Source organism: Ornithorhynchus anatinus, chromosome 8 (genome assembly GCF_004115215.2).
Source record: "Ornithorhynchus anatinus isolate Pmale09 chromosome 8, mOrnAna1.pri.v4, whole genome shotgun sequence".
In the NCBI taxonomy this organism is placed as follows: Eukaryota; Metazoa; Chordata; class Mammalia; order Monotremata; family Ornithorhynchidae; genus Ornithorhynchus; species Ornithorhynchus anatinus.
Window position 1 is genome coordinate 69,135,007 of NC_041735.1, and position 27,105 is coordinate 69,162,111.

General features: G+C 53.7%; 2 protein-coding genes and 1 non-coding gene across 6 annotated transcripts in view; 1 reads left to right on the forward strand and 2 right to left on the reverse strand.

Moving 5' to 3' along the window:
* SLC25A13 (solute carrier family 25 member 13) overlaps positions 1-6,342 on the forward strand; it is a 72,585-nt gene extending 66,243 nt beyond the window's left edge. The window contains exons 15-18 of the mRNA XM_029071136.2: positions 3,309-3,447; positions 4,127-4,285; positions 5,606-5,696; positions 5,908-6,342. Of these exons, the coding sequence (XP_028926969.1) occupies positions 3,309-3,447; positions 4,127-4,285; positions 5,606-5,696; positions 5,908-6,067 (549 nt within the window). The 3' untranslated portion in view covers positions 6,068-6,342. The remainder of the gene's footprint in view (positions 1-3,308; positions 3,448-4,126; positions 4,286-5,605; positions 5,697-5,907) is intronic.
* Positions 6,343-8,395: 2,053 nt separating this feature from the next.
* DYNC1I1 (dynein cytoplasmic 1 intermediate chain 1) overlaps positions 8,396-27,105 on the reverse strand; it is a 74,553-nt gene continuing 55,843 nt past the window's right edge. For 3 of the 4 annotated variants that reach the window (XM_029071241.2, XM_029071239.2, XM_029071240.2), the window contains exons 15-17: positions 24,149-24,289; positions 17,017-17,142; positions 8,396-8,837 (exon numbers count right to left, since the gene is read on the reverse strand). In XM_029071241.2, the coding sequence (XP_028927074.1) occupies positions 8,727-8,837; positions 17,017-17,142; positions 24,149-24,289 (378 nt within the window). In that variant the 3' untranslated portion in view covers positions 8,396-8,726. The remainder of the gene's footprint in view (positions 8,838-17,016; positions 17,143-24,148; positions 24,290-27,105) is intronic. The other variant, XM_029071242.2, reaches the window with a different exon arrangement.
* Positions 16,504-16,641, reverse strand: LOC114814094. The gene has a single exon (XR_003761836.1). It is a non-coding gene; the product is annotated as a small nucleolar RNA SNORA7 (small nucleolar RNA).

A 27,105-nucleotide genomic window follows, 5' to 3' on the forward strand; every position in this document is an offset into this window, starting at 1 on the left:
AGGCCCTAGCCACTCTGCGGATTCTCCCTACCTGCTCCCACACCTTTGTGCTGGTGATCTCGTGGAGCGACGCATCCCCGGGACAGAAATCAGGCCCCCAGACCCCCAACCTTCATCCAACTCCCCCCACCAAATAGGTGACCACCCGCCCAGACCCAAGCTACACGAGGGTCCAGTTCTGAAGTCCTCTGGGTCCAGCAGCCCGTGCCATGGAGCAGCGTGGCTTAGTGGCAAGAGCCCGGGCTTGGATGTCCAGAGGTGGGTTCTGATCCCGCCTCCGCCCCCTTGTCTTTTCTGTGACCTTGGACAATCCACCTCGCTTCTCTGTGCCTCAGTTCCCTCATCTGTAAAATAGGGATTAAGACTCTGAGCCCTACGTGGGTCAACCGATGACCTTGTATCTAACTCAGCGCTTAGAACAGAGCTTGGCACATAATAAGCACTTAAATACCGTTATTATTATTGTTATTAGTGAAGGAAAGGGGGACCACTCGTCCCCGGCCCCTGGAAACGGTGACTGGGGTCTCGCGGTGGTGCCATTTGAGGAGGACGCCCTCAGTTTAATCTTGTGGCCTTATGTTTCATTTATTTATTTCTAATAATGTCCGCCTCTCCCGGCTAGCCTGTGAGCTTATAGTGGCAGAAATGTGACTGGTTTATTGTTGTACTCTACTCTCCTGAGCACTCAGTGCAGTGATTTGCACACAATAAGTGCTCAGTACATAGGAGTGAATGAATGAATGGTTGCAAGTGGGGAATTTTGGGGGGGCCCGGGAGGGGCTCTGCCCTGCTCCTAGCCTGCCTGACCACTGGACTGGACCCTGAGCTATCCATCAATCAATATCAATGGTATTTATTGAGCATTTATTTTGTGCAGAGCACTGGTCTAAAGCGCTTGGGAGAGTTTAATATAACAGAGTTGGCAGGCACATTCCCCGCCCACAGGAGCTTACCGTCTAGTAGAGAACCTTTTCTTTTTATGTTATTTTGTTAAGCACTTACTATGTGCCAGGCACTGTTACTAAGCCTGGGGCTCACAGTCTTAATCCCCATTTTCCAGATGAGGTAACTGAAGCCCACAGAAGTGAAGTGACTTGCCCAAGGTCACCACAACAGAGACATGGCGGAGGCGGGATTAGAACCCAGGTCCTTCCTGATTCCCAGGTCTCTGCTCTCCGCAAGGCCACACTATATTCTGCCTTTAACCCAGTGTGATAATGGCTATCAGTAATGCTGGTGTTTAAGCACTTGCTCTGTGCTAAGTGCTGAGGAAGATAGAAGATAATCAGGTCAGACACAGTCCCTGTCCTGGCGTGAGGCTCCCATTTTAAGGTGGATGAAGAACAGGTATTCACTCTCCACTTTAGAGACGAGGAAAGTAAGGCAGAAGAGTTAAAGGACTTGCCCGAGGTCACACAGCAGATAGGTGGGGGAGTCTGGATTAGAACCCAGGTCCTCTGACTTCCAGGCCACTGTTCTTTCCACGAGGCCCCGCTGCTTCTCTGTTCCTTCCAGAATTAGTTGTCCACTGGGGCACTGCTGCTGGTCGCCCTCCTGGACTCAGTCGTCACAGTTAGGGATGGACCAGTCAACGCCCCTGACTCTTCCCCAGTGACCCAGCAAGGACCATCCAGCACCCCTGACCTTCCCCTCTCCATCCTACTGAGAGCTCACCTCCTCCAAGAGGCCTTCCCAGACTGAGCTTCCCCTTTTCCCTCTGCTCCCTCTCTGCCCCTTAACTTCACCTCCCCTCAGCTAAACCCCCTTTTCCCCCCCTTTCTTCTGCTTCTCCCCCCTCCCTTCCCCTCCCCTCAGCACTGGGCTCGTCCGCTCATTTGTATATATTTTTATTACCCTATTGATTTTCTTAATGAGATGTACATCCCCTTAATTCTATTGATTGCTATTGTTTTTGTCCGTCTGTCTCCCCCTGATTAGACCGTAAGCCCGTCAATGGGCAGGGATCGTCTCTGTTGCCGAATTGTCCATTCCAAGAGCTTAGTACAGTGCTCTGCACATAGTAAGCGCTCCATAAATACTATTGGATGAATCCCCGTCTCCCCCAGTGACCCAGCATGGACCGTCCAACAGCCAACTCTCCCCTGTCCACCCCTGGCCCTCCGCCGGTGACCCAGGACGGACCATCCACCACCCGACTCTCCCCTGTCCATCCCTGACTCTCCCCCGGTGACCCAGCACGGACCGTCCCGCACCCTGACTCTCCTCTCTCCAACCCTGATTGTCCCCCGGTGACCCACCATAGATCATTCAGTCCCCTGACTCTCCCCGTCCACCCCGACTCTCCTCCAGTGACCCATCGCAGACCAACCAACACCTTGACTCTCCCCTCTTCGTCCCTGACCCTCCCCCAGCGATCCAGCACGGACCATCTAGACGTGAGCCGCAGGGTAGGGATTGTCCCTATTTGTTACCGAATTGTACTTTCCAGGCGCTCAGTACGGTGCTCTGCACACAGTATGTGCTCAATGAATACGACTGAATGAATGAATCCACCATCCCTGCCTCTCCCCTCCCCACCCCTGACTCTTCTCCCGGTGACCTAGGGTGGATGCTCAGCCGTGGATCTGCCCAGATCCCTCTGGACCTACAGGAGCTCACGTGACATAGACCGTTTCCTAAGCGTTGGAGTTGGATTTTAGCAGAGAACATCAAGAATGACTTTCCAGATCTAGCGCCAGACAGAAGGGAAGCAGTGGACCCTAGTGGACAGCTCACGGGCCTAAGAGTCAGGAGCCCCGGGTTCTAATTCACTTCGCCTCTCTGTGACTCAGTTTCCTCCTGCCCTCCTTTCCTCTTCTCCCACTCCCTTCTGCATCACCCTGACTTGCTCCCTCTGTTCATCCCCCCCCCCCCAGCCCTACAGCACTTATGTCCATGTCTGTCATTAATCCGTTTAATATTAATGTATCTCCCGCTAATGTGTCTGTCATACAGTTCTGTTGTCCTCTCCCAAGCACTTAGTACAATGCTCTGCCCACAGTAAGCGCTCAGTACATACGTTTGACCGATGGTGAAATAGGGAGGAGATCCCTGCTCTCCTTCCCCCTTAGACTGTGAACCCCCAGGGGGACAAGGACTCTGTCCAATCTGATCGTCTTGTATCAGCGCAGTGCTCGGCGCTCAAGGAGAACCGGCATCGTTACGGTCGTAGCGGTCGTTAGGCAAGAAGCAGCTGTGCTGGAGGGAAGATGGGTGACTTTTCGGGGCCGGGCGGTGGCCGGGTGATCTTGCCTGGGCCCCGGGCTGAGCCACCCGCCGACTGGGCCTCTCTTCTCACCCCCGTTTAGGGAGCCAAGGCTTGCTTCCTGAGGGACATCCCGTTCTCGGCCATTTATTTCCCGTGCTACGCCCACACGAAGTCCTTCTTCGCCCAGGAGGACGGGCGCGTCAGCCCGGGACACCTCCTCCTGGCCGGAGCCATCGCCGGTGAGTTCCCCGAGACCCCCCCACGACCCCAGGTCCTCTCACCGCCGCCCCCTCCCCGGGTCCTGTGACCCCTGCTTCCCTTCCCATCTGACCCTTGCCCTCTGACCCCTCCCCAGTACCCCGTGGCGGGAGTGTTACCTGGAGCCGCCCTGGTTTTGGGGTGCAGGGTGGGTCAAAGGACAGTCACCCCAGGCCAACGGGGAGGCCAGAGCTCTGTACTGAGCTCTTGGCGGGGAAACCAGTAGTTACTACATCTGATCACTGCCCTTGAGGAGCTTAGGGTTTACCGTGTGCAGAGCACTGTACTGAGCGCTTGGGCAAGGATGACAGAATTGGGGGACACAATCCTTGCGGTCAGAACTGAGAGAAATTAAGGGTGATTGAGTTGTATGTATGTTTGTGTATGCATGTAAGTGAAAGAGAGTAATCTGGGGAGATTGAGTTGTGTATGTGTGTGTGAGAGAGAGAAATTCAGGGAGATTGTGTGTGTGTGTAATTCGGGGAGATGGCTTGAGTGTCTGTGTGTTTGTAGGGGTTTGTGTGCCCGGACTATTGGCAGCTTCCCTTCTCTCCGCGGGGCCCTGCTGAGATTCCTCTGCCCGGCCCCGCCCGGCCGTCGGCTGGGCTGGGGCCCCGGTGCCGCGGTCCCGGGTGTGACCCCGCCGCGCCTCTCCCACAGGCATGCCCGCCGCCTCCCTGGTCACCCCCGCCGACGTGGTCAAGACGAGGCTGCAGGTAGCCGCCCGCGCCGGCCAGACCACCTACCGGGGCGTGGCCGACTGCTTCCGCAAGATCCTGAAGGAGGAGGGGCCCAAAGCCCTCTGGAAGGGGGCCGGAGGTACGCCCCGGGCATCCGGCGGGTGGGGAGGGCGGCCGGGGGCGCTGGGGGCACCGGGGGGGCGTCGCGGGGGGACCGGAGAGCAGCTGGAGGTACGGACCCGGGGCATCGGTCAGTCAAGGGGCTGGCCGTGCCGGGGCAGGGTCCCGGACGTTGGTCAGCTACGGTGTCAGCCGGGAGGTGCAGACCGGGCAGTGGTCACCCGGGGGCTCGTCCCAAGGTGAACGCCGTCAGTCGGGATAAGGATAACGATTGAGGTGATGGAAAGTCCTTACTCTGTGCCAAGCACTGGTCTAGAGTCCCCCCCCAAACCCCTGCCGCCCCCCCGCAGCCTACGTGGGGCTCCCAGTCCAAAGGGAGAGCAGGGATGTCATCCCCGTTTTGCAGGTGAGGAAACTGAGGCTCAGGGAAATTAAGTGACTCGTCCAAGATCACGCAGCAGGCAAGCGGCAGAGCCGGGGTTGAGAACCCCGGTCCCCCAAGTCCCCAGCCTGGGCTCTTTCCATTGGACCACTCCGCTTCCCTAGATTGGATGAGATCAGACACTGCCCGTCTCATGGGGCTCACAGTCTGAGCGGCGGGGAGAGCTGGGGATCTGATCCCCATTTGACAGAGGGAAACTGAGGCCTAGGGACCAGTTTGGGGCTGGGCCTCGAACCCAGGGCCTCTGGCTCCCGGACCTGGTGTTTAGGGGCATCCTGAGCACCGGACATGGTGATGAGAAGCAGTGTGGCGAAGTGGAGGGAGCATGGGCCTGGGATTCAGAAGGTCATGGGTTCTAATTCCGGGTCTGCCATTTGTCTCTTGTGTGACCTTGGGCAAATCACTTCACTTCTCTGGGCCTCAGCGACCTCATCTGTACAAAGGGGATTGAGACCGTGAGCCCCACATGAGACAAGGGACTGTGTCCGACTCGAGAAGCAGCGTGGCTCTGTGGATAGAGCACGGGTGTGGGTCACAACGTCCTGGGTTCTAATCCTGGCTCCGCTACTTGTCTGCTGTGTGACCTTAGGCAAGTCACTTCACTTCTCTGAGCCTCAGTTACTTCATCTGTAAAAATGGGATGGAGACTGAGCACCCCACGTGGGACAGGGACCGTGTCCAACTGGATTTGCTTGTATCCGTCCCGGCGCTTAGTACGGTGCCTGGCACAGAGTAAGCGCTTAACAAATACCATCATTATTATTATGATGGTGGGGTTCCGGGCTGGGCCTCTGGCTCCCAGACCTGCCGTTGAGGGGCGGCCCGGACCCCGGGCACGGCGGTGGTGGCGGAATTCCGGGCCGGGCCCGATGATCTTCCCGTCCCTTGTGTTGGCAGCCCGCGTATTCCGCTCTTCCCCGCAGTTCGGGGTGACTCTGCTGACCTACGAGCTGCTGCAGCGCTGGTTCTACGTGGACTTCGGTGGCCCGTACGTGGTCGGAGAAGGGCGACGGTGGGGGCTGGGGGAAGCGGGGGGCTCTGCGCAGGGTGAGGGGCGGCGGGGGGCTCCCGCCTTCGCGGTAGGCGCTTTCCCCTCTCCGGTCGGAACGGCCCCGGGGGAGCATTTGGGGGTGCGGGGAGGGGGAGCAGGGCGGAAGCCGGGGCCACCGTCCATCGGCCCTCGCTTCGTCCCCCCACAGGAAACCGGCCGGCTCCGAGCCCGCCGCCGGGACCCCCGCCGCCCTGCTGGACCCCGACCACGTCGGCGGCTACCGACGGGCCGTGGCCACCTTCGCCGGGATCGAGAGCAAGTTCGGACTCCAACTCCCTCGCTTCTCGTCGGCCTCGCCCGGCCTCTAGCGCCGGTCGGTGCCCACCCTCTCCGCCCCCGCCGGCCAGGGACCACCCCCGTCCCCGCTGGCTGGCCACGGTCGTGCCCCTTGGGGAGAGAAAGTCCTGCGGGTGGGGGGCTAACTTTAAATCACTGTGAAATCCTGCCCCGTCCAGGAAGCAAGCGCTGGCTCTTTCTGCGAGCTCTGGCTCCAGCGGGCGCACCGGGCGGCCCCCTTCCCCCACCCCCGCTGCGTGAAATGGCGAGGGGGTGGAGAGGGGCCGGGGGGAGGAGGGAACGGAAGGAAAAGGGAGAGAGGAAGGGAGGGGGGAGAGGGAAGGGGGAGGAGGAGGGATGGGGAAAGGAGGTGGGAGGAGAGAAGCGGGGAGGGGGCCCTGTCGATGGTCGGCCGCGGGCCGGTGACACGGATCCGCCCGGGCACCGAAGCCCGGCCGGGACCGGGACGCGTCCGGCGGGCGCGGCTGGATGGCGAACCCGACCTCTGGTGGGAGCCAGTCACCCTGGCCGGCCACTCGGTCGGCAGATCGGGGACCGGGCCTCTGCCCTCCCGGGGAGGAGATCCCCGGCCCAGAGACGTCCAACGGGCCGCCGCCACAGCCTCTCTCCGGCCTTCCCGAGGGTGGCGGCCGGTCCGGAGGACCGACCCGACTCGTGAGGGTACTCCCCATCTCCCCCCCGGCCCGGGCCGGGACTCCCGCTCAGGGGGTCGGGGAGGGTTCGTGGGGGCCGGGGATGGGGGTGGGGGGGGAGCATTCCTTACCGAGGGATTCGTGGGTTCCCGGGTCAAAGAGTTGTACCCGTGGAGGGAGAAATAAAGCCTTGCGTCCACTGGACATCGGCCCGTGCTACGGTAACTGGATGCGTGTGGGCCGGGGGCTCTTGTTGGGCCTGGGGGTCGCGGGCCGGGAACGGCCGGACAGGACGGGGGAGAGCGGGACGGCCGAGCCCGGACACCAGGGCTGGGGAAGCACAGGGAGCTCGGCCGAGCCCGGACGCCGGGGTCGAGCCTGGCCCCCAGCTCGCTGCAGCGGGTAAGACTAATAATAATAATGGTATGTGTTAACTGTGTGCCAAGCACTGCGGGAGATACAGAGAACTAGCTTGGCTCAAGGGAAAGGGCACAGGCTTGGGAGTCAGGTGTCCAGGGTTCTAATCCCCACCCCGTCGCTTGTCAGCTATGTGACTGTTGGGCAAGTCGCTTCCCTTCTCTGGGCCTCCGTTCCCTCGTCTGTAAAATGGGGATTAAAGACCGAGCCCCACGTGGGACAACCTCATTACCTTGTGTGTCCCCCAGTGCTTAGAACAGTGCTTGGCACATAGTAAGCGCTTAACAGATACGACATTATTATTATTTATCATCGTTAAGCGCTTACTATGTGCCAAGCACTGTTTTAAGCCTCGGGGTAGATACAAGGCAATCGGGTTGCCACAGTCCCTGTACCCAGGGGGACTCACCGTCTTCATCCCCGTTTTCCAGATGAGATAACTGAGGCACAGAGAAGTGAAGCGACTTGCCCAGGGTCACCCAGCAGACGAGCGGCGAGGCGGGGATTAGAACCCATGACCACCTGCATCCGGCCTGATGATCTCGCATGTATCACAGTGCTTGGCCTAGAGTAAGTGCTTAACAAATACCCCAATCATTTGTCCTGACTCCCAGTCCCATGTGCTGGCTCCATACCAGAAGAAGCAGCGTGGCTCAGTGGAAAGAGCATGGGCTTTGGAGTCAGGGCTCATGAGTTCGAATCCCAGCTCTGCCACTTGTCGGCTGTGTGACTGTGGGCGAGTCACTTAACCTCTCTGTGCCTCAGTTCCCTCATCTGTAAAATGGGGATTAAGACTGTGAGCCCCACGTGGGACGACCTGATTCCCCTATGTCTACCCCGGCGCTTAGAACAGTGCTCGGCACATAGTAAGCGCTTAACAAATACCAACATTATTATTATTATTAAGACGCTATGGGGGCACCGGAGAAAGGGACAGTTGCTGTGGGTTATGAAGTAGCGGATAGAGCACGGGCCCGGCCGTCAGAAGGCCACGGGTTCTAATCCCCGGCCTTCCACTTGTCTGCTGCGAGACCTTGGGCAAGCCACTTCCCTTCTCTGGGCCTCAGTTCCCTCATCTGGAAAATAGAGATTGAGACGGTGAGCCCCACGTGGGACAGGGACTGTGTCCAACTCGATTTACTTGCGTCCACCCCGGCGCTTAGTGCAGGGCCTGGCACATAGTAAGCGCTTAACAGATAGGACAGCGTTATTGAAACAGCTTACAGGGTCCATCAGAACCCCTGACCCGTCCGTCTCCCTCACCCCCCGGGGAACCCCGACGCCCCTCACTGCAGCACAAGCATTGCATACTTTATTGGCAGGCCGGGCAGCACGGCTCGGCCGGGGTGGCGGTAAATAAACGGTCATCCCGCCCTCCTCCATCCCCCCTACCTGGGCGGTTTGTCCACGGCCTCCTGGGGGCTACCGTGGGGTGTGGTTAGTTCTCGGGCCGCCCGGCCGGATACGGGCTGGAGCGAGTGGCAGGGGCGGGCGTGACGGAACCAACACTGGACACGGCAGACAGGGGAGGGGAGAGGCTTTGGTGAGGGGTGGTGAAGCGGGGAGACCTGGTGGCTGGAGACCCCCCCCGGGACGGGGGGATCGGGGGAGGCGGGGTCGGCTAGGCGCAGAGCTCCACGGCCCCCTCCTCCTCGCTGTCCGCTCTGTTGGCCCGGATCTCGGCCAGCGTGCGGGCAAAGCGGGTCCACTCGTCGCTGCGCGGGATGGCCAGCTGCAAGGGAAAAGGGACACGGGAGAGGTGGGCACGGGCCACGTGGGCGCAGGTGAGACGGCACAGGAGAGGTGATGAGAATTGTGGCTTTTGTATACAAGGTAATAATAACGTTGGTGTTTGTTAAGCGCTTACGAGGTGCAGAGCACTGTTCTAAGCGCTGGGGAAGACACAAGGGAATCAGGTTGTCCCCCGTGGGGCGCTCAGTCTTCATCCCCATTTTACAGATGAAGGAACTAAGACCCAGAATCTAATAATGTTGGTATTTGTTAAGCGCTTACTAAGTGCAGAGCACTGTTCTAAGCGCTGGGGTAAACACAGGGGAATCAGCCCACGTGGGGCTCACAGTCTTAATCCCCATTTTACAGATGAGGGAACTGAGGCACAGAGAATGAAGTGACTTGCCCAAAGTCACACAGCTGACAGGTGGCAGAGCTGGGATTCGAACCCATGACCTCTGACTCCAAAGCCCGTGCTCTTTCCACTGAGCCACGCTGGTTGGACACAGTCCCTCTCCCAGGTGGGGTTCACGGTCTCAATCCCCATTTTCGGATGAGGTCAGTGAGGCTCAGGGAAGTGGAGTGACTTGCCCAAGGTCACACAGCAGGCAAGTGGCAGAGCTGGGATTAGAACCCACGACCTCTGACTCCTCAGCCCGGGCTCTTTCCACTAAGCCACGCTGCTTCGGGCACAGGAGAGATGGTTTGCCCTCCATGTCCCCCTTTAGACTGTAAGCTCTTTGGGCGCAAGAAACGTGCCCATCGACTCGGTGATGCAGCACTCTCCCAAGCGCTTAGTCCAGTGCTCTGCATAAAGTGAGCGCTCAATAAATACAGCTGGTGCCAAACCAGGCCCAGGAGCTCCTCCCCAGTGACGGGGAGGGCCAGCGAGCGAACGGAGGTGTTTACTAAGCACCAGTGGTCAAATTGGCCGCTGGCCCGTTCCACATGGGCCGGCAGCATAGAGAAGCAGTGCGGCTCAGTGGAAAGAGCCCGGGTTTAGGAGTCAGAGGTCATGGGTTCTAATCCCGGCTCCCTCCCTTGTCAGCTGTGTGACTTTGGGCAAGTCATTTCTCGGTGCCTCAGCTACCTCCTCTGTAAAATGGGGATTAAGACTGAGCCTCATGTGGGACCATCTCCCCCCTTTAGACCGTAAGCCCGTCAAACGGCAGGGACCGTCTCTATCTGTTGTCGACTTGTTCATTCCAAGCGCTTAGTCCAGTGCTCTGCCCATAGTAAGCGCTCAATAAATACTATTGAATGAATGAATGACAACCTGATGACCTTGTATCTACCCCAGCGCCTAGAACAGCGCTCGGCACGTAGTAAGCGCTTAACAGATACCAACAACATGGGGCTCCAGGATTTAGCCGCGGGAGCCGATCCCCATTTTGTGGAGGAGGAAGCGAAGGCCTAGAGAGGTGAAATGACTTGCTCAGCATCACACGGCACAGACCAGGGACGTCCGGTCCAGGCTCTCTTTCCCCTCAAGAACCTCCAGGGGTTGCTCATCCCCCCAGGTGCTTAGTACAACGCCCAGCACAAAGTAAGCGCTCAGTAAATACAATGACTGACCTCTGCATCGAAGAGAGACTCCTCACCACTCCTCAGCTCGCCTTCTCCTACTTGGCCTCGCTGATTGCACACATAATCAGAGAAGCAGCGTGGCTCAGGGGAAAGAGCCCGCGTTTGGGAGTCAGAGGTCATGGGTTCGAATCCCGCTCTGCCACTTGGCAGCTGTGTGACTGTGGGCAAGTCACTTGACTTCTCTGGGCCTCAGTTACCTCATCTGGAAAATGGGGATTAAGACTGAGCCCCACGTGGGACAACCTGATGACCCTGTATCTCCCCCAGCGTTTAGAACAGTGCTCTGCACATAGTAAGCGCTTAACAAATACCAACATTATTATTATAATCCAGCCCGCACACTTCTTCTAATGCCAACCTTCTCACTGACCCTCCAGCTGGTCTATCACGCCGCCGACCCCTCACCTACATCTTCCCTCTGGCCTGGCATGGCCTAGTGGCTATCTGTTGCCGAACTGTACATTCCAAGCGCTTAGTACAGCGCCCTGCACATAGTAAGCACTAAATAAATACAATTGTATGAATTAATGAATAGAGCCCAGGCCTCAGAAGGACCTGGGTTCTAATCCTGGCTCTGCCACTTAGCTGTGTGACTTTGGGCAAGTCACTTGACTTCTCTGTGCCTCAGTTACCTCATCTGTAAAATGGGGATTAAGACTAAGCCACACGTGGGACAACCTGACTACCTTCTGTCTACCTCAGTGCTTAGAGAAGCATGCGTGGCTCAGTGGGAAGAGCCCGGGTTTGGGAGTCAGAGTTCATGGGTTCAAATCCCGGCTCCCCCACTTAGCTGTGTGACTGTGGGCAAGTCACTTCACTTCTCTGGGCCTCAGTGACCTCATCTGTAAAATGGGGGTGAAGACTGTGAGCCTCAAGTGGGACAACCTGATTCCCCTGTATCTACCCCAGCGCTTAGAACAGAGCTCTGCACATAGTAAGCGCTTAACAAATACCAACGTTTTTTTTTTTTAGTAAGTGCTTAACAAATACATCGTCATTATTACTATTACCTGCAAAATGGGGATGAAGACTGAGTCCAATGTGGGACAGGGCCTGTGTCCAGCCCAATTACCGTTTATCTACCCCAGTGCTTAGTATAGTGCCTGGCACACAGTAAGCGCTTAACAAATGCCAGAGTTATTATTACTATTATTCATATCCATCAAGCTCCATATCCTCTAAGCCCTCCTAAAGCAACATGGCTTAATGGACAGAGCCCGGACCTGGCGGTAAGATGACCTGGGTTCCAATCCTGACTCCAGCACTTGCTTGCTGTGTGAACTAGGGAAGACCCTTCACTTCTCTGAGCCTCAGTTCCCTCATCTGTAAAATGGGGATTAAATCTTCACTGATTCAATCGTATTGCTTTCTGTAGGCAAGGCACTGTACTAAGTGCTTGGGACAGTAAAAGACAGCGACAGATTCCCTGTTCACAATGAGCTCATTGTCTAGAAGAGAAGACAGACATTAATATACATAAATAAATAACATATGTGGCGTGGCTCAGGGGAAAGAGCACGGGCTTGGGAGTCAGAGGACATGGGTTCAAATCCCAGCTCTGCCACTTGTCAGCTGTGTGACTGGGCAAGTGACGTAACTTCTCTCTGCCTAAGTTACCTCATCTGTAAAATGGGGATTAAGACTGTGAGCCCCACGTAGGACAAACTGATCACCTTGCATCCCTCCCAGCGCTTAGAACAGTGCTCTGCATGTGGTAAACGCTTAACAAATACCAACATTATTATTATTATTATTATTATCTGTATACGTGCTGGATGAAGGATGAAAGAAGGGAGCAAGTCAGAGGGATGCAGAAGGGAGTTGGAGAAGAGGAGAGGAAAGTTTAGTCAGGGAAAGCTTCTTGGAGGAGTTGTGCCTTCAATACTCCTGCCTTTTGAGACTGTGTGGGACAGGGACTCTGTCCTCTCTGGTTATTTTGGGAGTCAGAGGTCATGGGTTCGACTCCCGGCTCTGTCACTTGTCAGCTGTGTGACTGTGGGCAAGTCACTTCACTTCTCTGGGCCTCAGTGACCTTATCTGTAAAATGGGGATTAACTGTGAGCCTCACGAGGGACAACCCGATTACCCTGTATCTACCCCAGCGCTTAGAACAGTGCTCTGCACATAGTAAGCGCTTAACAAATACCAACATTATCATTATTATTTTTTACATAGCCCAGTGCTTAATACAATGCTTGGATAGTAAGCACTTAACTAGTATCATTGTTCATTCAGTCATATTTATTGAGTGCTTACTTCATGCAAGCATTGTCCTAAGCGTTGGAAGAGTACAATGTAACATCATCATCATCACCTCCTCCAAGAGGCCTTCCCAGACTAAATCATCCCCTCTCCTTATTCCCCACCATTCATTCATTCAATAGTATTTATTGAGCGCTTACTATGTGCAGAGCACTGTACTAAGCGCTTGGGATGAACAAGTCGGCAACAGATAGAGACAGTCCCTGCCGTTTGACGGGCTTACAGTCTAATCGGGGGAGACGGACAGACAAGAACAATGGCACTAAACAGCGTCAAGGGGAAGAACATCTCGTAAAAACAATGGCAACTAAATAGAATCAAGGCGATGTACAATTCATTAACAAAATAAATAGGGTAACGAAAATATATACACCTTCCACCAAACTTCCACCTCACCAAAACAATCGGTTTTTACTGAACACTTACTGTGAGCAGTGCACTGTTCTAAACATTTGGGAGAGAATAGAGAAGCAGCATGTAGTGGATAGAGCAAGGGCCTGGGAGTCGGAAGGTCATGGGTTCCAATTCTGACTCCGCCACTTGTCTGCTGTGTGACTTTGGGCAAGTCTCCTCACTTCTCTGGGCCTCAGTTACCTCAGCTGTAAAATGGGGGTGCAGACTGTGAGCCCCACGTGGGACAGGGACCGTGTCCGACCCGATTTACTCGTATCCACCCCGGTGCTTAGTACAGTGCCTGGCACATGGTAAGCACTTAAATACCATCATCATCATCATCATAACAGAGTTGGTAGACACATTCCCCGCCCAAAGGAGCTTACAGGACAGGGACTGTGTCCAACTTGATGAGCTTGTGTCCACCCTAGTGCTTAGTGTGGTGCCTGGCACTTAAAAGCATAAAAAAGGGCCTAATTTTAATAGTTTGACATTTCAAAACACTGTCATTAGAGACACCCTCACATCCAAGCTGCTGGTGAATGTGATCGTCGATGATGGTATTTATTGAGCACTTACTGTGTGCAGAGCACGGTATTACGTGCTTGGGAGAGTACAAAACAACGGGATTGGCAGAGACGTCGGGATGGAACGGAACCATGAAAGAATCATGAAGATGACCACTACAAACTCCTTTCTGTCGTCCAAGGGTTATAAATCACAAGGCATGGATCACTCCAGAGAGTAGTCACAAATTCCAGTGGATTTTTCAAATTCCTCCACACACACGTGAACTTGGGTTCGACAAAATGAGACATCAGATTTTGTCCAGGGGCGGAAGGCAGGGGGGAGGGTGGGCAATTCTTTCGAATATCACATAAACCCCTCTCCGATTTTTCTCATTTTCAGCGCTTTGTCTTTATCAGTGAGCTGTGGCAGCCAGTGAGAAACTATTCACCGTGATTCAAACCCCCTCAACCCTCTTGAGAGGAAAGACACTCTTAAGATGAATACTGCCGAATTTTAAAATCTTGTCAAATCCCCAGTTTCGTACCTGGGTCGTTGACTGTCTCCATCTTGAATGCTAAAAGATCTTTTTTCAAATGCCGGCCAGTTTATATTATGCATAAATAAACCCGCGGCCAGATCTGAATCAAAAATTTCTAAATATGTCATCCGACCCAAGTACACATCTGCACGCTACAGAAGTGGTGGGGTGTGCGTGGGGGTGTGTAGACGGTCCGGCCTTTAAGACAACCACATGGACATGGAAACTTAATCAGTATTTTGCCCTGGGAAAAGCAAATTAAGTGTTTGGCTTCAGCTAATAAAATAACACTATTTATCTACTGAATAATCAACCGATACTAGTGCAAAGGCCTCAAAGCCTCCGCTGAAACTTAAACTCCCTGTACTGGGTAATGAGAAACACAAGTATTTCGGGGTGATAATGACTGGAGTTCTGTGGGCTCGGCCCTGCTTACCCCCTATGGAGAAGACCAAAGCCTAAACATTTTATCCCTCTAGTAAATCAGCAAAGGGTAAGAGCCTGCCATAAAACACAGTAATTAAACTGACTGATTTCAAACCAATGTCTTTTTTTCATTAAGGAGCCCTTATTTCAGCTACCAACCAGAGGGCAGGCTTGTTTGTGGGCAGAGAAAATATACCTGGAATGTGGTTTGTTAATCTATGTGTATACGCACACACACACATAGATATATATATTATATATATCTATGTGTATGCGCACCCACACACATATATATTATATATATATGTAATATATATTTTATATTATATAAAATATATATATATGAAATTGTATTTACTGAGCGCTTACTATGGGCAGAGCCCCTGTGCTAAGTGCTTGAGAGAGTACAGTATAACAGGTTTAGTAGACGTGTTCCCTGCCCACAACAAGTTGACAGTCCATAGGGGAAGATAGGCATTAATATAATCAAAGGCATTTGGGGAAGCAGTGTGGCTCAGTGGAAAGAACCCGGGCTCGGGAGTCAGAGGTCATGGGTTCGAATCCCGGCTCTGCACTTGGCAGCTGTGTGACTGGGGGCAAGTCACTTTACATCTCTGTGCCTCAGTTCTCTCATCTGTAAAATGGGGATTACGACTATGAGCCTCACGTGGGACAACCTGATTACCCCGTATCTACCCCAGCGCTTAGAACAGTGTTCGGCACATAGTAAGCGCTTAACAAATACCAACATTATTAAAATGGGGATGAAGACTGTGAGCCTCACGTGGGACAACCTGATTACCCTGTATCTACCCCAGCGCTTAGAACTGTGCTCTGCACATAGTAAGCACTTAAATACCAACATTATTATTATTATTAGAGCACTTAACTATGTTCAGAGCACTGTACTAAGCACTTAAATTATCATGTACAGAAGTGCTGCGGGGCTGAGGGAGGGGTGAATAAGGGGTGCAAATCCAGGTGCTGGGCGACAGGAAAGGGAGTGGGAGAAGAGGAAATGAGGGCTTAAATCGGGGAAGGCCTCTTGGAGGAGATGGATTTCGATAAGGTTATGAAGGTGGGGAGAGTAAGTTTGATAGAATCAGTTGTCCATTGTAGTTGAAGAACGAATGAAATGTGGGCCACGGAAGATAGGTCATGGGTGGTTACCACCTCCAACTTCCTCCAAAAACTTCAATTCGTGACTGACCCTCTTACTTTGTTGGGGCGAGGTTATGATGAAAACTCTTTGGAAGTTGATATATAAGTAGGCACATTGAGAATCGAATATCTGGATGTGTTTGCTTTGACCGGAAACAAAGCTGAACGTAAAGAAAACTGCTGGGAAAGAGGTTGGTGGAGAAAGGAAAAATAGTCCGTGAGCTCCCTGTGGGCGGGGCCCGGGAGAAGAGGAAATGAGGGCCCACGGTCAAAGTAGGAAGGAGAATCCCCATTTTACAGATGAGACCCAGAGAGGGGAAGTGACTTGCCCAAGGTCACACTGCAGGTATGTGTCGGAGTCAGGATAGGACCCAGGTCCTCTGACTCTTAGGCCCGGGCTCGTCCCACTGGGCCACCCTACTCCTCCACAGCCTTGCCACAGACAGGGCGGGTGTCAGAGAGAACGTGGGAAAGGAAACCAAGGCCACTCCAGGTTTGACAATGGAGCTTTGTCCTGTCTTATGCCGTCGAGTCGTTTCCGACACCAGGGACACCAGGGACACCAGGGACATCATAGCCACACCAGGGACAGCTCTCTCCCAGAACACCCCCCTCTCCATCTGCAATCGTTCCGGTAGTTTATCCAAAGAATTTTCTTGGGAAAAATCCAGAAGTGGCTGACCACTGCCTCCTTCCACACAGTCAACTCGAGTCTCCTCCCTCTTCTCTCTCCCGTGCTAATGCTGTCCAGCACGGGTGAGTTTTGACTTGTAGCAGATGGCTTTTTTTGACTTGTAGCAGATGGCTTTCCACTCGCTAGCCACTGGCCAAACTAGGAATGGAACGGACGGGCCTCTGCTTGACTCTCCCTCCCTTAGCCGAGACTGGTTGAGGACTGGAAACTCTCCAGGTGCCACCCTGAGAGGGGACTGGCAATGGAGACTTGGGGGATAATTTGCTTGCTCTGGAACACCTTTCTCGCCTGCTGCCGGATGGGAGTGGGAGGAAGGGAGGAGGAGGAGCATTTCTCTGCAAAAACATTCAGGCCATGTTTCCCCCCTCCTCAAGAACCTTCAGTGATTGCCCGTCCACCTCCGCGTCGAACAGAAACTCCTCGAAGAGCTTTCAGCCTAATGCCGACCTTCTCGCGGTACCTCAGCCACCAACCTCTCGCCACGGCCTCCCTCTGGCCTGCCTTCCCTCAGATGTGATAGACGATCGCTCTCCCCACCTTCAAAGCCTTACTGAAGGCACACACACAAATATACACACCCACCGCCCGCCGGAGGCCGCACACGCCTACCTCTCCCACGTCGTAGATCCAGATCCGGCCCTCGGAGTCCCCGACGGCCACCTCCTTTCCCGTCTGTGCCCAGCGCACTCGGTTCAGGGCCGACGCCCCCTCGATGGCCACGCTGGCCGTGGGCACCTGCCGGACGGGAAGCGATATTGAGGGCACGGGCCATCACGAGGGTAGCTGATATTGGACCGTAGCCTCTATCGACGAGAAGCAACACGGCGGAGTGGATAGAGCACAGGCCCGGGAGTCAGCGGGTCATGGGTTCCGATCCTGACTCCGCCACTTGTCTTCTCTCAAGGCCATGTTACTTTGCTTCTCTGGGCCCCAGTTACCTCATCTGGAAAATGGGGACGAGGACTTGGAGCCCCATGTGGGACACAGGGACTGTGTCCATCCTGCTGAACTCGTATCTACCCCAGCGCTTAGAACAGGGCTTGGCGCATAGTAATAATAATTATGATGGTATTTGTTAAGCGCTTACTATGTGCCAAGCACTGTTCAAAGCACTGGGATAGAAACAAGATTAACAGGTTGTCCCACGTGGGGCTCACTGTCTTAATTCCCATATTTACAGATGAGGCAACTGAGGCACAGTTGGGACCCCACTTCGTGAAGAACCCACGACCTCTGACTTCCAAGCCCGAGCTCTTTCCGCTAAGCCAAGCTGCTTCTGTAAGCGCTTAACAAATACCATCATCATCAGTATTATCATCATCTACCCCAGTGCTTAGAACAGTGCTTGACACATAGTGAGTGCTTAACAGATATCATCATTATTATTATTTTGAAAAAGGAAACAAAATGTCAATGGAATGGAGACTTTGAGTGGGAAGGGTGGGGTCCGGGGGTGCTCTTGAGAGTGTCTCACAGTACAGCTTTAATATTTGTAGTTGTTAAGCGCTTACTAGGTGCGAGGCACTAAGTGCTGGGGCAGACACAGTTGGGTTGGACCCAGTTCCTCTCCCACATGGGGTTCCCACTCTTAAGTCCCATTTTATGAATTAGGGAACTGAGGTGCAGAAGTGGAGTGACTTGCCCAAAGTCACACAGCAGACGAGTGGCAGAGCCAAGATTAGAACCCAGGTCCTTCTGACTCCCAGACCCGTGTTTCTATCCACTCAGCCATGAGGCCCGAGTCCGATTAACATCCTACACCGGATGGAAACGAGGTGTCCTCGGTCTCCTGCCCACCGAAACCTTCTCTGTCAGATGGATCATCCTCCACCGTGCCGTCAACACCCCCAACCACAAGGAGACCCCCGCTAAACTTTGCCTCAATCCAGAAGTCGACCAATCAGTGCTATTTATTGAGCGCTTACTGTGCACAGAGCACTGGACTGAGCCTCCGATCAAGAAAAATGTCCCCGGTGCCGAAAGCAACATCCGTTTTAGGTTATCGTGGGTGAATATGTGACAACCAAAGTGTCGTCTCAATGATCCACAAACTACGCCTTGTCTTTTTTACCGTCTCCTAAGAACCTTAGCCGAGGCTTAGACCCCGAATGGTAAACCAAATGCCTCCAAGCCTCTCATCGAGACTGATCATTCCCTAATACTAATAACAATAATGTTGGTGTTTTGTTAAGTCCTTAGTATGTCCCAAGCACTGTTCTAAGCCCTTGGGTAGATACTGGGTAATCAGGTTGTCCCACTTGGGGCTCACACTTTTAATCCCCATTTTACAAATGAGGTAACTGAGGCACAGAGAAGTGACTTGCCCCAGGTCACACAGGAGATAAGTGAGTTCACCTCCTCCAAGAGGCCTTCCCAGACTGAGCTTCCCCTTTTCCCTCTGCTGCCCCTCTACCCCCCCTTCACCTCCCCTCAGCTAAGCCCCCTTTTCCCCTCCTTTCCCTCTGCTCCTCCCCCTTCCCCTCCCCTCAGCACTCTGCTCATCTGCTCATTTGTACATATTTTTATTACCCTATTTATTTTGTTAATGAGATGTACATTCCCTTGATTCTATTTATTGCTATTGTTTTAATGAGATGTACATCCCCTTGATTCTATTTATTGCTATTGTTTTTGTCTGCCTGTCTGCCTGTCTCTCCCGATTAGACTGTGAGCCCGTCAATGGGCAGGGACTGTCTCTATCTGTTGCCGATTGGTACATTCCAAGCACTTAGTACAGTGCTCTGCACATAGTAAGCGCTCAATAAATACTATTGAATGAATGAATAAGTGGCAGAGCCAGGATTAGAACCCAAGTCCTCTGACTCCCAAGCCCGGGCTCTTTCCACTAAGCCATACTACTTCCCACTATTGATACCCCTCACTATTGATAAGGGTATTAAAAATAGCTCCGGGCTAGGAGCAAAACTGTAGATTAAAATGCCTTCGGGCAACTTAAAATAGTCTCCACTATTTTTTTTTGGACTGACATTTGTTAAACACTTACTATGCACCAGGCACTGTACTAAATGCTGGGGTAGATACAAGCTAATCAGGTTGGACACAGTCCACGTCTCACAGAGGGCTCACAGTTTTAATCCCCATTTTACAGATGAGGTCACTGAGGCCCAGAAAAGTGAAGTGACTTGCCCAAGGTCACACCCAGCAGACAAGCGGCAGAGCCGGGATCAGAAACCGGGTCCTTATGACTCCGAGGCCTGGACTCTATCCACTAGGCCACGCTCCTTCTCCACTATTCACTGAGGTTGTTAGCCAGGCAGCTGGAAGAGTCAAATATCCCATTCCAGGTTTGCTGGGAAAGCTTCTACCCAGAGACGACGCCCTCATTCAGACCAGAACTTCCTTCTCTTACTTAATCTGAAACCCCGTTTAGAATATGTGTTCCTCACCCCAGTCTATAAATCTGAAGCCCCATATCCGTATCTCACCCCAAACTTAGCCTTTCCCCAATATCTCCGCCCCGCCAGGGTACGTTTTTTCTCTTTTTCAGCTTTATCTCTAACCGGGCTCCACGGAAAGAAAGACGTCGGTCCGGCCTGGGACGCGGTTTCTGGCCCTGGGGATTTCTCTCCATTTTCCCCGGGCGGGACTTTGAAAAGGCGTTAGTGGAATTTGATCCGGAGCCCGCGGATTTTGTCTTTCATTTTCAGACTGAGGCTTTGGCAAGGCCTTCTCGGATCATCTATTTCCCGAGCTCTAATGTGCGCAGACAACCGATGGCAGACGGCCTAAGGAAGCCTCGAGACTTTGCCACGGGAGGAAGAGGGTGATGGTTAGAGGGAGACTAGCCAGCCTCCCTCCCCTCCCCCTTCTAATTCCCTGCCTTCCTTCTTGGTAACCCAAGAAAGCGGCGTGGCTTAGTGGCCAGAGCCCGGGCCTGGGAGACAGAAAGACCTGGGTTCTAATTCCACATGCCTGCTGCGTGACCTTGGGCAAAGTCACTTCATATCTCTGGGCCTCAGTTCTCTCTTCTGGAAAATGGGGATGGAGCCCTATGTGGGACAGGGACTGCGTTCAACCCAATTCCCCCACAGCTTAGTCAATAACTGGCACATAGTAAGCATTTAACAAATACCACAATTATTATTATTATTATTAATACCCCTAATGAACCCCCTCACCATCCAAGCCCCCTCCTGACAAGGGCCATATAAGCCCTCCTTTCCTCACTCTCTTGTGTCACCCTGACTCGCTCCCTTTCATCCATCTCCCCTCCCAGGCCCCCACCACTTACAATAATGATGGTATTTGTTAAACGCTTACCATGTACCATGCACTGTTCTAAGCGCTGGGGTAGATACAAGGTAATCGAGTTGCCCCACGTGGGGCTCACAGTCTTAATCCCCATTTTACGGATGCGGCAGAGAAGTGAAGTGACTTGCCCAAAGTCACACAGCTGGCGAGCGGCGGCGCCGGGATTAGAACCCGTGACCTCTGACTCCCAAGCCCTGGTTCTTTCCACTGCGTCACGCTGCTTCTCCAATTGTGCCTGGCTGATAGTAAAGCGCTTAACAAATACCACAATTATTATTAAGATAATCAGGTGAACACAGTCCCTGTCCCACAAGGGACAATCAAACTCAGAGGGAGAAGGATTTAATCCCCATTTTATAGATGAGAAAACCGAGGCCCGGAGAAGTTAAAGTGACTCACCCAAGGTCGCACAGCAGACAAGTGAACGAGTCTAAATCGTTCAGCGGCCGCCCTCTTGAGAGACGCCATCCTGGCTTTGGCCGTCGCCCTCATCACCGCACGACTTCCGCTACGACTGGGAAACCGTTTCCCCCGTTTGATGTGGGAATTTGGGAATCCACTTGGAAATCACAGTACCTAAAAAGTTGGGTTTTCTCTTGGTCCTCCAGAGGGAGCGGCCAAGACTGGAATTCTGTCTTAAAGAAACAGGTCTCTAGGGGTGGCGAGGTGGTTTGTACCTCCCACATCTCCCGCTGCTGTCAGAGGCTGGTCTGGGGTGGGGAGAGGGGGTTTCTCTTATTTTCTTTTTTTTATGGTATTTGTTAAGCATTTACTATGTGTCAGGCACTGTAATAATAATAATAATAATAATGTTGGTATTTGTTAAGCGCTTACTATGTGCCGAGCACTGTTCTAAGCGCTGGGGTAGACACAGGGGAATCAGGTTGTCCCACGTGGGGCTCACAGTCTTAATCCCCATTTTACAGATGAGGGAACTGAGGCACAGAGAAGTTAAGTGACTTGCCCAAAGTCACACAGCAGACAAGTGGCCGAGCCGGGATTCGAACCCATGAACTCTGACTCCAAAGCCCGTGCTCTTTCCACTGAGCCACGCTGCTTCTCTAATGCTGGTATGTGTTAAGCGCTTACTATGTGCAGAGCACTGTTCTAAGCGCTGGGGGAGATACAGGGTAGTCAGGTCGTCCCACGTGAGGCTCACAGTCTGAATCCCCATTTTACAGATGAGGTCACTGAGGCAGCGAGAAGTGAAGTGACTTGCCCAAAGTCACACAGCTGATAAGTGGCGGAGCCAGGATTCGAACCCATGACCACTGACTCCCAAGCCCACGCTCTTTCCACTGAGCCATGCTGCTTCTCAATTACAATGGTATTTGTTAAGCGCTTACTAAGAGGAGCATGGTAGAGTGGATAGAGCATGGGCTTGGGAGTCGGAGGGTCATGGGTTCCAATCCTGACTCTGCCACCTGTCTGCTGTACATGGTAATCTGTACCTGTTCATTGCTGTACATATATATGTGCTACACACAGATACAAGGTAATAATAATAATAGTGGTATTTGCTAAGCGCTTGCTATGTGCAAAGCAGTGTTCAAGGCACCGCGAGGATACAGGGTGAACAGGTTGTCCCACGTGGGGCTCACAGCTTTTAGTCCCCATTTTACAGATGAGGGAACTGAGGAACAGAGAAGTGAAGTGACTTGCCCAAAGTCACACAGCTGGTAAGCGGCGGAGCCGGGATTCAATCGGTTTGCTGTCTTCTGTGTGACTTTGGGCAAGTCACTTCACTTCTCTGGGCCTCAGTTGCCTCGGCTGTAAAACGGGGATGAAGATTGGGAGCCCCACGTCGGGGACAGGGACTGTGTCCAACCCGATTTGCTCGTATCCACCCCAGTGCTTAGGACAGTGCTTAGCACATAGTAAGCGCTTAACAAATGCCATTTCTTTCGATGTGTCAAGCACGGGACCCAATCCCTGTCCCACCTGGGGCTCACAGTCTAAATCCGCGCTTGACAGATGAGGCCACCGAGGCCCAGAGAAGTGAAGTGACTTGCTCAAGGTCACACCCAGCAGACAAGTGGCGGAACAGGGATTCGAACCCGGGTCCTTGTGACCGCCAGGCCCGGGCTCTACCCACTGAGCCACGCCGCTTCTCGGGATTTCAGGAGGGAAGGGTTAATGCTTGTTTTTTGAAAAAATCTTGCTCTCCGGCGGTCCCGGAGTAAACAGGTTGGCGAGCAGGGGCCTGGGGATCCAGAAACACCACCTGAGGCCCCTTCCTCCTCCTCCTCCTCTCCCGGCCCCCCGCCCCGCTCCCCGGAGCCCGGCCCGGTCCCCCTGGGGGACCCTCCACCTGTCGCCTTTATCGTCGGGAGGAAAGGACGGGGGACGGCCTAGTCCCACCGGCCTAAGCCCCCTCCTCGGCCCCCTGCAAGTTGGAGCCCCGAGCGGCCGTGGGGTTGGGCCGAGAGGCCGGGGCTTGTTCTCTGGACACCCACAAAAGTTGCGGGCAGGGAACGCGTCCGTTTGTGGCTGTATTGGAGCCTCCCAAGCGCTTAGTACAGCCATTCCATTCATTCAATAGTATTTATTGAGCGCTTACTATGTGCAGAGCACTGTACTAAGCGCTTGGGATGAACAAGTCGGCAACAGATAGAGACGGTCCCTGCCGTTTGACGGGCTTACGGTCTAATCGGGGGAGACGGACAGACGAGAACGATGGCGATAAACAGCGTCAGGGGGAAGAACATCTCCTAAAAACAACGGCAACTAAATAGAATCAAGGCGATGTACAATTCATTAACAAAATACAGCGCTCTGCACCCGGTAAGCGCTCAATAGAGAAGCAGCATGGCTCAGTGGAAAGAGCCCGGGCTTGGGAGGCAGGGGTCATGGGTTCTGATCCCGACTCCGCCGCTTGTCAGCTGGGTGACTTTGGGCAAGTCACTTCACTGGGCCTCAGTGACCTCATCTGTAAAATGCGGATTGAGACCGTGAGCCCCAGTGGGACAACCGGATCACCTTGGGTCTCCCCCCCAGCGCTCAGAACAGTGCTTGGCACATAGTAAGCGCTTAACAAATACCATCATTATCATTATTATTAATAAACACGACTGAACGGGCCAGGAGAATCCCTCCCTGGTGCAGGCTTCCCTGCTGGACTGAGAGCTCCTCCGGGCCAGGGATATTTTCTTCTCACTGGTGTGGGCTCCCAACCGCTCAGTACAGTGTTCTGTACCCAGGAGACTGGAAGCTCCCTGAAGGTGGGGATCGTGCCCAACTCTACGCACTCGCCCAAGAGCTTAGTAGAGTGCTCTGCGCACAGTAGACTGGAAACTCCTCGAGGCCAGGGATCATGTCTCCAAACTCTGAACTCACCTAAGTACTCAGTACGGCGCCCCGCGCTGAGTAGACTGTAATAATAAGGATTATGGTATTTGTTAAGCACTTACTATGTGCCAGACACTGTAGTCGGGCCCCCCAGATCCCACCCCACCAGGACCCCGCCCACCTCGGTGTCGCTGTTGAGGTCCCACAGGTCCAGGCGGCCCATGCCGTCCACGCAGGCGAAGAGCGCGGGATGCGCGGGAGACCACATGGCGTCGTATACGTAGTCGGCGCTGTCTTCAAAGGAGTACAGCGGCTTGTTGTGCTGGGGGAGGGACGGACCACAGGTAGACCGCGGGCGGAGAGCCCGCCGGACACACGCAAGGACGGACACTCAGGTCTGGGCGTCCTGACCAGTCCAGACCAGCCCAGTTCACCCAGCCCAGTTCAATTCAGTCCAGCCTAGTAAAGCCCAGTCCAGCCCAGTTCAATTCAGTCCAGCCTAGTTCAGTCCAGCTCAGCCCAGTCCAGGTCCAGTTCAATTCAGTCCAGCCTAGTTCAGTCCAGCCCAGCCCAGCCCAGTTCAGCCCAGTCCAGTTCAGTCCAGGCCACTTCCAGTTCAGTCCAACCCAGTCCAGGTCCAGTTCAGCCCAGTCCAGGCCAGGTCCAGTTCAGTTCAACCTAGTCCAGGCCAGGTCCAGTTCAGTCCAGCCCAATTCAGTCCAGCCCAGCCCCATTCAGTCCAGTCCAGCCCAATTCAGGCCAGGCCAGGTCCAGTCCAGCCCAGGCCAGGTCCAGTTCAGTTCAACCCAGTCCAGGCCAGGTCCAGTTCAGTCCAGCCCAGTCCAACCCAGTTCAGTCCAGTCCAGCCCAATTCAGGCCAGGTCCAGTTCAGTCCAGTCCAGGTCAGCTTCAGCCGGCCGCCCCCTTGGGTCTCCGACAAGGGTGAGTCGGGAGAGAGATTTCCCAGGAGCCCCGGCCCGGACCCAAGTAGACGCCCCAGGGAACCACGTGGACGCCCCGCCCCCTCCCCCTCAGGTAGGCCGGGGACGCCCCGCCCCCTCCGCAGATATTCATTCATTCATTCAGTAGTATTCATTCATCCCTTCATTCAATCGTATTGATTGAGCGCTTACTAGGTGCAGAGCACTGGACTAAGCGCTTGGAATGGACAATTCGGGCAACAGATAGACACCATCCCTGCCCAGCGACCGACTCAGTCTAGAGGAGGGGTCGGCGTTTATTGAGCGCTTACTGTGTTCAGAACACTGTACTAAGCGCTTGGAAAATCATCATCATAATAGTATTGTTGAGCGCTTACTAATAATAATAATGTTGGTATTTGTTAAGCGCTTACTACGTGCCGAGCACTGTTCTAAGCGCTGGGGGAGATACAGGGCAATCAGGTGGTCCCACGTGAGGCTCACAGTTAATCCCCATTTTACAGATGAGGGAAATGAGGCCCAGAGAAGTGAAGTGACTTGCCCGCACTCACACAGCTGACAAGTGGCAGAGCCGGAATTCGAACCCGTGACCTCTGCCCGGCCTCTTGCCACTGAGCCATACTATGGAAGCTTGAGAAGCAGCGTGGCTTAGTGGCAAGAGCCAGGGCTTGGGAGTCGGAGGATGTGGGTTCTAATCCCGACACTGCCGCTTATCAGCTGTGTGACTTTGGGCAGGTCGCTTGACTTCTCTGAGCCTCAGTGACCTCGTCTGTGAAATGGGGGTGGAGACTGTGACCCCCCCCACGTGGGACAACCTCATTATCTTGTATCTAACTCGGTGCACGGAACAGTGCACGGCACGTAGTGAGCGCTTAACAAGTACCATCATTATTATGATGTGCAGAGCACTGTTCTAAGCGCTGGGGCAGAACCAAGGTAATTAGGCCTCGCCCCTCACTCACTCCTTGGCCTCGCCCACTGTATATTGTATATGGAGAAGCAGCGTGGCTCAATGGAAAGAGCCCGGGCGTCAGAGGTCATGGGTTCGAATCCCGGCTCCGCCACGCGTCAGCCGAGTGACTGTGGGCCAGTCACTTCTCTGGGCCTCAGTGACCTCATCTGCGAAATGGGGATGAAGACTGTGAGCCCCCCGTGGGACCACCTGATGACCCTGTATCTCCCCCAGCGCTTGGAACAGTGCTCTGCACATAGTAAGGGCTTAATAAATACCAACATTATTATTATTAACAAATACCAACATTATTAAAATGGGGATGAAGACTGTGAGCCCCACGTGGGACAACTCGATCACCTTGTATCTCCCCCAGCGCTTAGAACAGTGCTTGGCACATAATTATTAAAATGGGGATGAAGACTGTGAGCCCCACGTGGGACAACTCGATCACCCTGTATCCCCCCCAGCGCTTAGAACGGTGCTTGGCACATAGTAAGCACTTAACAAAGCCATTATTATTATTATTATTAATAATAATAATAAAAGCCTGCGTCGGGTCCGGCTGGGAAGGTGACGCCTGCCACCTGGTGGCCGTGCCGGGGAACTGCTGCCCCTGCGGTAGCCACGCCCACTCTGCCCTTCACACCTGCCCAGGAGTCCGCCCTCACTCCTTATGAACAGATGTTCTTTTGATGATGATGACAATAATAATAATAATAATAATAATAATAATGATAATAATGATGTTGGTATTTGCTAAGCGCTTACTATGCGCAGAGCACTGTTCTAAGCCCTGGGGGAGATACAGGGTCATCAGGTTGTCCCACGTGCGGCTCACTGTCTTCATCCTCGTTTGACAGGTGAGGTAATAACAACGATAATAATGTTGGTATTTGTTAAGCGCTTACTAAGTGCAGAGCACTGTTCTAAGCGCTGGGGGAGATACAGGGTCATCGGTTTGTTCCTTGTGAGGCTCAAATCTTAAGCCCCATTTTGCAGATGAGGTAAATGAGGCCCAGAGCAGTGAAGTGCCTGGCCCACAGTCACACAGCGGCCAAGTGGCAGAAGCGGGATTCGAACCCCTGATCTCTGACTTCCAAGCCCGGGCTCTTTCCACTGAGCCTCGCTGCTTCAACTTAGGCATGGAGAAGTGAAGTGACTTGCCTACAGTCACACAGCTGACAAGTGGCAGAGCAGGGATTCGAACTCAGGACCTCTGACTCCCAAGCCCGGGCTCTTTCC